Source organism: Erythrolamprus reginae, chromosome 3 (assembly GCF_031021105.1).
Source record: "Erythrolamprus reginae isolate rEryReg1 chromosome 3, rEryReg1.hap1, whole genome shotgun sequence".
NCBI classification, from domain to species: domain Eukaryota; kingdom Metazoa; phylum Chordata; class Lepidosauria; order Squamata; family Dipsadidae; genus Erythrolamprus; species Erythrolamprus reginae.
Genome location: NC_091952.1, coordinates 257,778,223 through 257,790,526, shown reverse-complemented (window position 1 = coordinate 257,790,526; position 12,304 = coordinate 257,778,223). Strand labels below are relative to the sequence as shown.

At 46.8% G+C, this 12,304-nt stretch overlaps 1 protein-coding gene across 6 annotated transcripts in view; it reads left to right on the top strand.

Moving 5' to 3' along the window:
• The window catches only part of CPSF1 (cleavage and polyadenylation specific factor 1), a 242,284-nt gene that overhangs the window by 206,497 nt on the left and 23,483 nt on the right, over positions 1–12,304 (top strand). For all 6 annotated transcript variants that reach the window (XM_070748454.1, XM_070748455.1, XM_070748453.1 and 3 more), the window contains exons 6-14: positions 585–736; positions 2,753–2,899; positions 3,719–3,858; positions 4,149–4,259; positions 5,109–5,202; positions 6,335–6,422; positions 7,757–7,879; positions 10,625–10,676; positions 11,673–11,767. In XM_070748454.1, the coding sequence (XP_070604555.1) occupies positions 585–736; positions 2,753–2,899; positions 3,719–3,858; positions 4,149–4,259; positions 5,109–5,202; positions 6,335–6,422; positions 7,757–7,879; positions 10,625–10,676; positions 11,673–11,767 (1,002 nt within the window). The remainder of the gene's footprint in view (positions 1–584; positions 737–2,752; positions 2,900–3,718; positions 3,859–4,148; positions 4,260–5,108; positions 5,203–6,334; positions 6,423–7,756; positions 7,880–10,624; positions 10,677–11,672; positions 11,768–12,304) is intronic.

Below are 12,304 nucleotides of genomic sequence, written 5' to 3'. Positions count from 1 at the left end.
CAGGATGAGACAGATTCAGGGAGGCCAAGTGTCTCATAGGTGGTTATTGAAAGGGATGTCCATGTGCCGCCTCTATGTGGGTTGAGGCAGGCAGGGTTCCCCGGGGTCCCATTTGTTGGGGGTCCAGGGAAAGGGAGGGTTCACAGCAACAATAAACAATGTAGAACAAATCTAATAATTAAAACTATAGCTAAAAATCCCTGTCATAAAAAAACCCCACAATACTACTCAGTCATAACCGTACATAAATCTTACTAGCCAAGGGATAGATCAGTTACCCCATGCCTGGTGAAATAGATGAGTTTTCAGAGTCAAAGCGATCTCCTTTTGCGACCTTCTGAGAAGCAAAATCGATGGGGAAACCAGATTCATTTCAAAGTCATGTTACTCACTTAACAACTGCAATGACTTACATAACAACCGCGGCAAGAAAGATGGTAAAATGGGGCCAGGCTCACATAACAAATGTTTCACTTAGCAAACAGAAATCTCGGGTTCCATTGTGGTCGTAGGTTGAGGACAACCCGTCCGACATCCAAGTAGATGAATAAACGGACCGGTGCTTGCTTGTTTTGCTTCCTCAGGACGGCTTCGTGCAGAACGTCCACGTCCCCAAAGTGCGTGTGGATCCAGACGGGCGCTGCGCTGTGATGCTCATCTACGGCACGCGGCTGGTGGTGCTGCCCTTCCGCAGAGACACCCTGACGGATGAGCACGAAGGAGTGGTGGGCGAAGGGTAAGGCGAGCGGACCCCCTCGGTCATCTAAGGCAGTGTTTCCCAACCTTTTTTGAGCCGCGGCACATTATTCACATTTTCAAAATCCTGGGGAACATTGAAAGGGGGGGCGGGGGGGGGGCGCTAAAGAAAAGTTTGGACAAAAAAACCTCTCTCTTCCTCCCTTTCGCTCTATTTCTCCCTCTTTCTCTCTTTTCCTTCCTTCCCTTCTTTCTCTCTCTCCATCCCTCTTTCTTTCTTTCTTCCTCTCTTTTTTGCTCTCTTTCTCTCTCCCTCCTTCCCTTCCTCTATGTCTTTCTCTCTCCCTTGCTCTCTCTCTCTCTCTCTGTGTCTCTCTTGCTATCTCTTTCTTGCTTTTTTCTCTCTTTCTTGCTCTCTCTCTCTCTTATACTGTCTCTTGCTATATGTCTCTTTCTTTCTCTTTGCCTCTCTTGCTATCTTTCTTTCTTTCTCTTTCTCTCTCTCTGTCTCTCTTGCTATGTCTCTCTTTCTTTCTTTCTTTCTTTCTTTCTTTCTCTTTCTCTCTCTCTCTGCCTCTCTTGCTAAGTCTCTCTTTTTCTCTTGCTATGTCTCTCTTTTTCTCTCTCTCTGCCTCTCTTATATGTCTCTCTTTCTTTCTTTCTTTCTCTCTCTCTCTCTCAGCTGACTGCAAGCGGGAGCCCTGACGGCGGCAGCTGGATGTGCTGCTGGACGCCGTATATGCCATGCCCGCAGCGCTAGCATGTTCGGCGTCCAGCAGCACGTCCAACCGCCACCGTCAGGGCTCCCGCTTGCAGTCAGCTGAGAGAGAGAGAGAGAGAGCTCCCTCTCGCCACCGCCTGGAGCTCCCTCTCGTCGCCGCCATCTCCCCGCGACTGCCTGCGGCCGCTGCAGCCACCCCCCCCACTCCCACCGCCAGTGCCCTCCCGCCGGGCCCCAAAGGACACTTGCCGCCGACGTCAGAGAAGCTCCAGCTGGGCGGGGCGCTGCCGGTGCCTCCGATCTGGGGCTTCCACTTGCAGCTGTCCCTCGGCTCCTGCCTGATGCCGCGGTTTCTGGCGCTCTCCTGCTGGGCCCCAAAGAAGGAAGGCGAGAAAAAGGCGCGAAGAATGAAGCTCTCCTTCTTCCTGCCTTCCTTCTTTGGGGCCCAGCAGGAGAGCGCCGAAAACCGCGGCATCGAGCAGGAGCCGAGGGACAGCTGCGAGCGGGAGCTCCAGGTCGGCACCGGCAGCACCCCGCCCAGCTGGAGCTTCCCTAGGAGCTTCGCGGCACACCTGGCTGTGTCTCGCGGCACACCGGTTGGGAAACGCTGATCTAAGGACCCTGGGAGGAAAGGGGGCATCCCTCCAACATCCAACGGAAGAGCAGATCCCATTTTCTTATTTATTTATAAATAAATAAATGTGTTTTTTTAAAAGAAAATATAATCTTTATTGAAGGTAAGTAGGGGAGGGGATACATAAAGCAAATGGACTATGCAAATATTGGTACAAGTAGAATAGAATAGAATAGAATAGAATTCTTATTGGCCAAGTGTGATTGGACACACAAGGAATTTGTCTTGGTGCAGATGCTCTCAGTGGACATGAAAGAAAATATGCATTTGTCAAATATATATGAACTTAGAGTATACAGTTATAAATCAAAATACACACTTACATATATAGAAGAGAGAGAAAGAGAGAAAAGGGGGAAGGAAAGAGAAGAGGAAAAATAAAAAATAAAAAAAAAGCAAGAGAAGAAGACATAAATTCATTTATCAGGTGTCGTAAATAGTGTCAACTTATCTGTCGACCCGATTGCTCTACAGCTTTTAAGATCTTTACTATCAATATAGATGAAAGTTTTAAGTTTCTAAACTTGAGTTAGGGTTAAGTTTTGTCCTTTTGACTTTGTTCATCCTTTTATCAATGATTCATAATGTTACTTTATAGGTTTGTGGGGTAGTTGTTTGGGTGAAGGGTAAGAGGATCGTGATGGAGTTGTACGTAAATAAATAAATGTTAATGGCTGTGCCTCCTCTTTCTTTCTCTGCAGCCAGAAGTCCAGCTTCCTGCCCAGCTACATCATCGACGTGAGGGAGCTGGACGAGAAGCTGTTGAACATCATCGACATGCAGTTCCTCTACGGCTACTACGAGCCCACCCTGCTCATCCTCTATGAGCCCAACCAGACCTGGCCAGGGTACATTCTGTCCACCTTCTCCCTCTGCTGCCACGGCCAGGCTGTGCCTCTGAGCAAGGACAGAGAGCCTTTGCAGCAAGGGGTGGGGCTCCTTCCCTTTTGGGGGGGGTCTTGAGGCCCCCCACGGCCCTTCCTCATTCTCTCCCCTTGCCTGGCCCATTCTGGCTCCCCACGGACTCTCTCCCCTACGTGGGAATAATAATAATAATAATTTATTGGATTTGTATGCCGCCCCTCTCCACAGACTCAGGGAGGCTAACAACAATAATAAACGCAACATGTACAATCCAATAATAAAACAACTACAAACCCTTATTTATAAAACCAAACATACACACAAACATACCATGCATAACTTGTAATGGCCTAGGGGGAAGATCTATCTCAACTCCCCCATGCCTGGTGGTATAAATGAATCTTGAGTAGTTTACGAAAGACAGGGACGGTGGGGGCAGTTCTAATCTCCGGGGGGAGTTGGTTCCAGAGGGCCGGAGCCGCCACAGAGAAGGCTATTGCCCTGGGGCCCGCCAAACGACGTTGTTTGGTCGACGGGACCCGGAGAAGGCCAACTCTGTGGGACCTTATCGGTCGCTGGGATTCGTGCGGTAGCAGGCGGTTCCGGAGGTAATCTGGTCCATTGCCACGTAGGGCTTTAAAGGTCATGACCAACACTTTGAATTGTGACCGGAAACTGATTGGCAGCCAATGCAGGCCACGGAGTGTTGTAGATACGTGGCCGAATCTTGGAAGCCCCACGATGGCTCTCGCGGCTGCGTTCTGCACGATCTGAAGCTTCAACCGCCTCTCCTCCCCCCGCAGGCGGGTGGCCGTGCGCCAGGACACCTGCAGCATCGTGGCCATCTCTCTCAACATCATGCAGAAGGTCCATCCGGTCATCTGGTCCCTCTGCAACCTGCCCTTCGACTGCACGCAGGCCCTGGCAGTGCCCAAGCCCATTGGTGAGCGGAGGAGCCCGGCTTTCCTGGCTTCCTGGTGTCAGGCGGGTGGGGAGGGTGGCATCTGCACGCATCCCACACGGACCCCTTCCAGATGTTCTGGGACTGCAGAGCAGCCTCCCGATTGGAAACTCCAGATGTGGAGCAATGGGCAGTGGCTGCCAATTGCAAACAGCAGCAGCTTTTGGGGGGCAGAATTTTGTAGGGGAATCACACATGGTGTTGTAAGTGTAGGATGTGTAAGAAGGGGTTTTTCCCCCTCTCCTCTGCCTCTGTTCTCCTTCCCCCTCCAGGAGGTGTTGTGATCTTTGCGGTGAACTCTTTGCTGTACCTGAACCAGAGCGTGCCCCCGTACGGTGTGGCGCTCAACAGCCTGACCAACGGCACCACCGTCTTCCCACTACGTATGTCTTTTCTTTTCCCTATTTTCCTCCCCAAAAACTAAGGTGCGTCTTATACTCTGAAAAATATGGTGTTTTATTTATTTTTATTTATAATAATCACATCCTGGACACAAACTGTTTCATCTCCTACCCTCAAAATGTCACTACAGAGCACTGCACACCAAGACAAACTAGACACAAGAACAGTTTTTTCCTGAACGCCATCACTCTGCTAAACAAATATTTCCCTCAACACTGTCAAACTTTTTACTAAGTCTGCACTTCTATTTCTACTATTTTTTTCTCATCCTTCCTATCCCCCATCTCCTCCCTTTTTAGGACTGTATGACTGTCACTTGTTGCTTGTATCCTAAGATTTTTATTAATATTGATTCTTTCTTCACTGCTTATTTGACCCCTATGACAATCATTAAGTATTGCACCACATGATACTTGACAAATCTATATTCTCTTTTATGTACACTGAGAGCATCTGCACCAAGACAAATTCAAATCACACTTGGCCAATAAAGAATTCTCTTCTATTTTATTCTATTCTGTTCCATTCTGTTCTATTCCATCATTTTGTTTTCAAATGTATAGGCCGCCCTTCTCCTAGTAGACTCAAGGCGGCTTACAATAATAAAAACAATTACAAAGTTCAAATACCCCAATGCATGGAATAAGGACAAGCCAATATTGAATTGAGTTTCTTCACTTCTGCCAGAGCCAGGAAACGAAACTTTTTGCTGCAAAGTTTAGCACAGAATCCGTTTTGGTTGTTTTTACTTATATTTATGTTGTATTTCTTCATGACTCCCCTTTGGACAGCGGCTGCCGCCCTGCTTATAACTGCTCCTCCTCTTGCAGGGTTCCAAGAAGAAGTAAAAATCACCCTGGACTGCGCCCAGGCAACCTTCATCTCCTACGACAAGATGGTGATCTCGCTGAAAGGAGGGGAGATGTAAGGCCTGGGTTGGGGCCCTCACAACCAAAAGAAGGCACTGCCCAGCCAATGGGGGTTATTGTTTTGCAGACCTTTCATTACCTGACTAGACAACATCATCAGTGCTACTGATCGTAATGATGATGATGTTGCCTATTTCAGTAACATCCCAGCACTAAGGACCCCACAGTTGTTGTGGTTGTTGTCTTCCTCCTCCTCCTCCTCCAACCCCCGCTCCCTTTTAGCACTGATAACGTTGCATTGTTGGGTAATGAAACGTCTGCAAGAAAACATCCAAGCTCAGAGAGTCCTTAGGACCCCACAGCATCCTTCTCCTTCTCCCCCTCACCTTCCCTGCCCAACCCCCCTGCTTTCTAGCATTGATGAAGCATGAGCCTCGGTGGCACAGTGGTTAGAGTGCAGCACTGCAGGCTCCTTCAGCTGACTGTAGTTCACTAGTTCAAATCTCCCCACCGACTCCAGGTTGACTCAGCCTTCCATCCTTCCAAGGTGGGTCAAACGAGGACCTGGATTGTTGGGGGCAAGAGGCTGACTCTGCAAACAGCTTAGAGAGGGCTGGAAAAGCACTGGGAAGGGGTATATAAGTGTAAGTGCTATTGCTATTGCCATTTTTTCTCTCTTTCTTTTCCTTCTTTCCTTCCTTCCTTCCTCTCTCTCTCTCTCTTACTTGAACTGGGGTGGTACAGTGGTTAGAGTGCAGCACTGCAGGCTCCTTCAGCTAACTGCCAGCTGTAGTTCAGCAGTTCAAATCTCCCCACTGGCTCCAGGTTGACTCAGCCTTCTGTCCTTCCCAGGTGGGTCAAATGAGGACCCGTATTGTTGGGGGCAAGAGGCTGACTCTCTGTGAACTGCTTAGAGAGGGCTGGAAAAACACTGGGAAGGGGTATATAAATCTAAATGCTCCTGCTATTGCCAAGTTACATAGCATAGAGAGCACCAAGGATCCCATAACATTGCCTCCTGCTTCCCCCCCCCCCCTCACATACGCACACAACCACGTCAATCCTAGGTGCAATTTCTCCTTGCCACACTGTTATTCCGGTTGAGTGATGGAGCAGAAGCTGCCCATTCTGCATTCTTCTCCATGGTCCGGCGGGTCCCCTCATTATTTTCCTGTTTCTTCCCCCAGCTACGTGCTGACCCTCATCACGGATGGCATGCGAAGTGTCCGCTCCTTCCATTTTGACAAGGCGGCAGCCAGTGTCCTCACCACCTGTGTAAGTGCCATTCAGCCCAGCAGCGGCCATCTGGGCTGGGAGGGTGATTGATGGATTGACTCATTGATATTTATTTGTTTGTTTGTTTACTTACTTATTTGTTTGTTTATTTATTTACTTACTTATTTACTTACTTATTTACTTATTTGTTTATTTATATATTTGACTTATATGCCACCCAATCCCGAAAGACTCAGGGCGACTTACAACAATAATAAAAATGCAATATAAATAGATACAAAGCGATAAAAAGAAGTCGAACATTATCTAAAACTAAAACATTACCCTCCTGAGGCTGGTGACTGATGATCATTTAGTTGCCAGCTGATGCTCCCTCCCTCCCTGCCTTCCCCTGCTTATACACAGTTCGGCAGAGTCCCTTGCAGTGGCCTGGAATACGGCAGCAGCAGGGGGGGGCTGCTAGACCAGATTGCCCCTTTGCGACCTTTCTGTGGCAGTAGACCCTGGAGATCTCCTTGGTTTACTGAGGACCCCCGGGGGGTGAAACGCCATAAGAGACGTCTAGAGAAGCATCGGAGGAAAAGTAAATCTGAATCCAACCAAACACTGGCAAGTGCTTATGTTAAGATTTACCAAGTGGCGCTCAGGGCGACAAGATGCGTGCATCATGTCACCCTGATTGCATCTGCAGAATCCTGCCCAGCCGCCCTGTTTAGGGTGAATCGCTCCCTCCTTAACCAGGGGGTGGGAGATGTTGACGAACCCTTGCATGGTAGTGCTGAGGACTTTAATTCGTTTTTCATGGATAAAATAGCTCAGATTCGGACAGACCTTGACTCCAATTGGAAGGCAGTGTCAGCTGACAATGAGTCAGTGGAGGTGACAGCGGCTCGTCTTAGTCCTGTTGTGTGGGAGGGGTTTGACTTGGTGACACCTGATGAAAATGGACAAGGCCATGGGAGCTGTGAGTTCCGCCACCTGTTTGTTGGACCTGTGTCCATCCTGGCTGGTCTCTTCGTAAACTACTCAAGACTCCCTTATACCGCCAGGCATGGGGGAGTTGAGACACCTTTCCCCCAGGCTTTTTTATACTTTGTTTTATGTTTGGTATGAATGTGCTGTTTGGTTTTTTAAATAATGATAGGGTTTTATATGTTTTTTAATATTAGATTTGTTCCACTACTATATTGTTTTACTGTTGTGAGCCACCCCGAGTCTTCGGAGAGGGGCGGCACACAAATCTAATAAATAATAATAATAATAATAATAATAATATTCTAGGTCTATTCAAAGTCTGATAGCCTGGACCCATGTCTGTCGGTCATCTCTGCATTCTGGCCTAGTCTGACTTTTTCTTCCCCTTTGGATCTCAGATGATCACCTTGGAGCCCGGTTACCTGTTCCTGGGCTCCCGCCTGGGAAACTCCCTTCTCCTGAAATACACCGAGAAGCTGCAGGAGGCCCCGATGAGCATCGCTAAGGACTCTGCCGAGAAGGTGAGCAGATTGGTTGGGGGTCTCGCCCTCCTCCTCCTCCTCCATACCCAGAGCTGAGCCCCAGCCTCCCTCTTCAGTGGAGCGCAGGCAGTCCTCGGCTTCCGCAGTTCATCCAGTGGCTGTTCGAAGTTTCAACTTCAGCACTGAAACAAGTGGCATGACCCGTTTTCACGCGTAATGACCTTTGTCGCTTTCTCCTTGGTCACATGATCAAAATTCACACTGCTTGGCAACTGGCATGTAGCTAGGCAAAAAGGTTGTAGAATGAGGCCCAATACATTTAATTATCATATTTTTCGGAGTATAAGACGTACTGGAGTTTTTTGGGAGGAAAATAGGGAAAAGAATCTGCTTACCAGGTATTCATCTGGCTAGCGCCCTTAAATCTGGTCAGTTTCAGCACATTTTATCCTCTGGTTAGGGCTTAAAAAAACTTTATTTGGAGAGAGTAACAATGAAAGAGCTTGCAAGCCGGTAAGAGCTGGGAACATCATTAGCACCTGGAAAGAAACAGTCTGAGCAAGTAGAGCAGTGGGAAAAACCCTGCAAAGACATAGGGCTTGGAAAACATTATTTGCAGAGAATAACAATGAAAGAGCTTGCAAGTGGGTAAGAGCTAGTTAAGGCTGGAAACAAACATTTGGAGCAAGCGGAGAATGAAAAAAAACCCTACAGAGATGGGGTTTGGAAAACATTATTTGCAGAGAGAAACAATGAAAGAGCCTGCAAGGTTAGAACTGGGAAGAGCAGGTAGTTTTGGGGGTGAGGGGTGGGGTGAGCTACATTCAGAGTATAAGACGCACCCAAATTATCAGGGAGGGAAAAGGTGCATCTTATACTCTGAAAAATACCTTAGTTCATATTTATGACAGTTACAGGGGCCCTTCTGACTAGCAAAGTCAATGTAGGAGGCAGATCACTCAACTATGTTACTAACGGGACAACTGGAGTGATTCACTTAACAACGGTTACAAGAAAGGTTGTAAAACGGGGCAACATGGGCTTAACCCAAGTCTCACTTAGTTAGCGATGTGGATTTTGGGATCGTTCCTGACCATAAGGCAATAGTTCCCTGTACATGGAGTCCTTCCTTTGCCCCAATTCCCTAGCCACGTGCCAGTTTGGGAATTCTGGGGATTGAAGTCCACGGGTCTTTAAAGTGGACACAGTTGGAGAGTTTACTTTCCAGAACGGGGGCTTTTCCTGCTGAGACAGAGAGGGGCTTCTAACAGCAGAAGGGGGATTTTGGGGGTCTCCTGTGTCTCCTTGCAAATGGACTGTAGAAATCACAGACATGGAGACATGATTTCTTGAATCAAAAAGCTTGTCCAGGCCAGAAAATCTCTCTGAGCGAGCAGCTTCGTGATTTGAAGCTCTGCCTCTGGACTTGCCAGTTTATTTTTTATAACCAGTTTCTTGTGTACACAAATATAAGGTATTAATTCTTCACTTAACCTAATTACAATGTGAATGGAATATGTAACACATAGCATATGGACAAAGTCCTGTCAAGGTACATTGCTGCATACACAAAAGAGTGTCTAATTAGTATTTAATAATAATAATAATAATAATAATAATAATAATAATAATAATAATAATAATAGAGCCAACCACAATAATTATTATTATTGTTATTATTGTTATTATTTAGATTTGTATGCCGCCCCTCTCCGAAGACTACCTTAGACAAACAGGAGGGTTTTAATTATCTTAGACCAGGGGTAGGTAATGTTGCCTCTTCTATGACTTATGTACTTCAACTTCCAGAATTCCTGAGCCAATCATGCTAGCTCAGAAATTCTGGGAGTTGAAGTCCACATGTCATAGAAGAGCCAACTTTGCCTATATCTGTCTTAAATGGATAATTATTTCCTTAAGCTAATCTAGGCACGTTGTTTTTGATCCTATCATATCTACAGAGGGCATTCCACATTCTTATAGACATGGATCAGGCGGTGAGGCAGTAGGAAAAGAAAGTAGAATGCTTGGCTGCATAGCTAGAGGTATAACAAGCAGGAAGAGGGAGATTGTGATCCCGCTATATAAAGCGCTAGTGAGACCACATTTGGAATAATACTGTGTCCAGTTCTGGAGACCTCACCTACAAAAAGATATTGACAAAATTGAACGGGTCCAAAGACGGGCTACAAGAATGGTGGAAGGTCTTAAGCATAAAACGTACCAGGAAAGACTTCATGGACTCCATCTGTATAGTCTGGACTGGAGGATGGAAGGAAAAGGGGGGACATGACGGAAACATTTAAATATGTTAAAGGGTTAAATAAGGTTCAGGAGGGAAGTGTTTTCAATAGGAAAGAGAACACAAGTACAAGGGGACACAATCTGAGGTCAGTTGGGGGAAAGATCAGAACCAACATGAGAAAATATTATTTTACTGAAAGAGTAGTAGATCCTTGGAACAAACTTCTAGCAGTGGTTGGTAAATCCACAGCAACTGAATTTAAACATGCCTGGGATAAACATATATCCATTGTAAGATAAAATACAGGAAATAGTATAAGGGCAGACTAGATAGACCATGAGGTCTTTTTCTGCTGTCAATCTTCTATGTTTCTGTGGATAGTTAACCCACATTTTATTGTTTTTCCTAGATAAAGAGAAAGTATAACATTTAGACTTAACAAGGCAGAATAATGAGATGCTTTATTGACAAGATAGGTTTTCCGTATCGTTGCAATAATCAACAATAGCTTACAATGGAGGGCTCTGTTTGGTTCACAGGAAGAGCCCCCCCTGAAGAAGAAGCGCGTGGAGCAGTCCGCCAACTGGTCTGGTGAGTGTCCTGATTTGCAGCCACTTTGTAGTTTTTCAGGGGTGGAGAGATGGGAGCCCTGCCCCATGTGCATGTCGCAACGTAGCCGTTATAAGGGTTTGTTTCCCCCTTGACTAGTTTTCTAGTGGGCGGGGGGAGAACCTCTCCTTCCTACTTTCATTTTCCACCTCCAGTGGGTCTTCTGAGTCGTCCTCTTGATTCCTCCTGTTGACACATAGGGTGGGGTGGGGGGGAAGGGGTCCTTGATCAACTCACTCTGTGCCAATATCTGAGTGCTTTCTAAGAAGTCACTGGCCTGGAGGTCAGCTGCACTACACATTGTGTCTGTCCCTTCTGTCCTTCCTTCCTTCCTTCCTTCCATCCATCCATCATCTTTCTGTCTGTCTCTCTGTCTGTCTATCTATCTGTAATCTTTGTACCTACCTACCTACCTATCATTTTTGTATCTATCTACCTACCTACCTATTTATCATCTTTGTATCTACCTACCTGATTTTCTGTCTGTCTGTCTGTCTATCTATCTATCTATCTATCTATCTATCTATCTATCTATCTATCTATCTATCTATCATTTTTGTATCTCTGTCTGACTGACTCTCTCTCTCTTCCTCTCTCTGTCTGTCTGTTTGATTTTTCAAGCTACCCATGTCAGCAAATGACTCTGGGAGGCTCACAATTCAAATCATATATTACAATACAAATCTTTTTTAAAAATTTAAAACCATAAAAATAGTCACAGCCACTAAAGCACATACACACACACACGCACAGACACACACAAACCCAGTAAAACTTCCAATCCATCCCTATTTGGGTGGAAAGCAAGACAAATAATGGAGGAGGAGGAAGTGCTTGGGGAGAAGAGGGGAAGGGGCTTGGAGGAAGAATAATAAGAGTCTACAGAGAGGGGCGGCATACAAATCTAATAAATAAATTAAATAAATAAATAAAGAGGACGAGACCGTTGTTCCTCATTTCCCAATTGGTCGTGTGCAGGAGGGAAGTCGGCTCCGCAGGATGAAGTGGACGAGATCGAGGTGTATGGCAGTGAGGCCCAGTCTGGCACCCAGCTGACCACCTACTCGTTTGAGGTACGGCCGCCTCGGTTTCCCTTAGGCCAGTGATGGCAAACCTATTTTTGCTCAGGTGCCAAAAGGGCATGAGTGCGCCCAGCCGCGCACATGTTCGTGCCCACACCCATAATGGAATGCCCTTCCCCTACTCATGCGCACACAAGTAGGCCCATTGGGCTGTTTTTCCCCTTCCCCAGGCTTCAGGAAAGCCTCCAGAACCTGTGGAGGGCGACAAATGGATCCAGTGGGCCTACCAGAAGTTCAGAAACAAACTTCCCGCAATGGCCCAACTGGAAGTTTGTTTCTGAATTTCAGAAGGCCTGTTAGGTCCGTTTTTCACCATCCACAGGTTCCAGAGGCTTTCCTGAAGCCCGGGGAGGGTGAAAACAGCCTCCGGAAGGCTGAAAATCAGCTGACATAGGAGGTAGGATCTGACATAGGGCAAAGCATCATGAGCCCTCAGATATGGCTCCGTGTGGAACCTGTGGCCCTCGTGCCATAGGTTTGCCACCACTGCATTAGGCTCTTTCTGTACTCAAAGGGCCGCCCAGACCT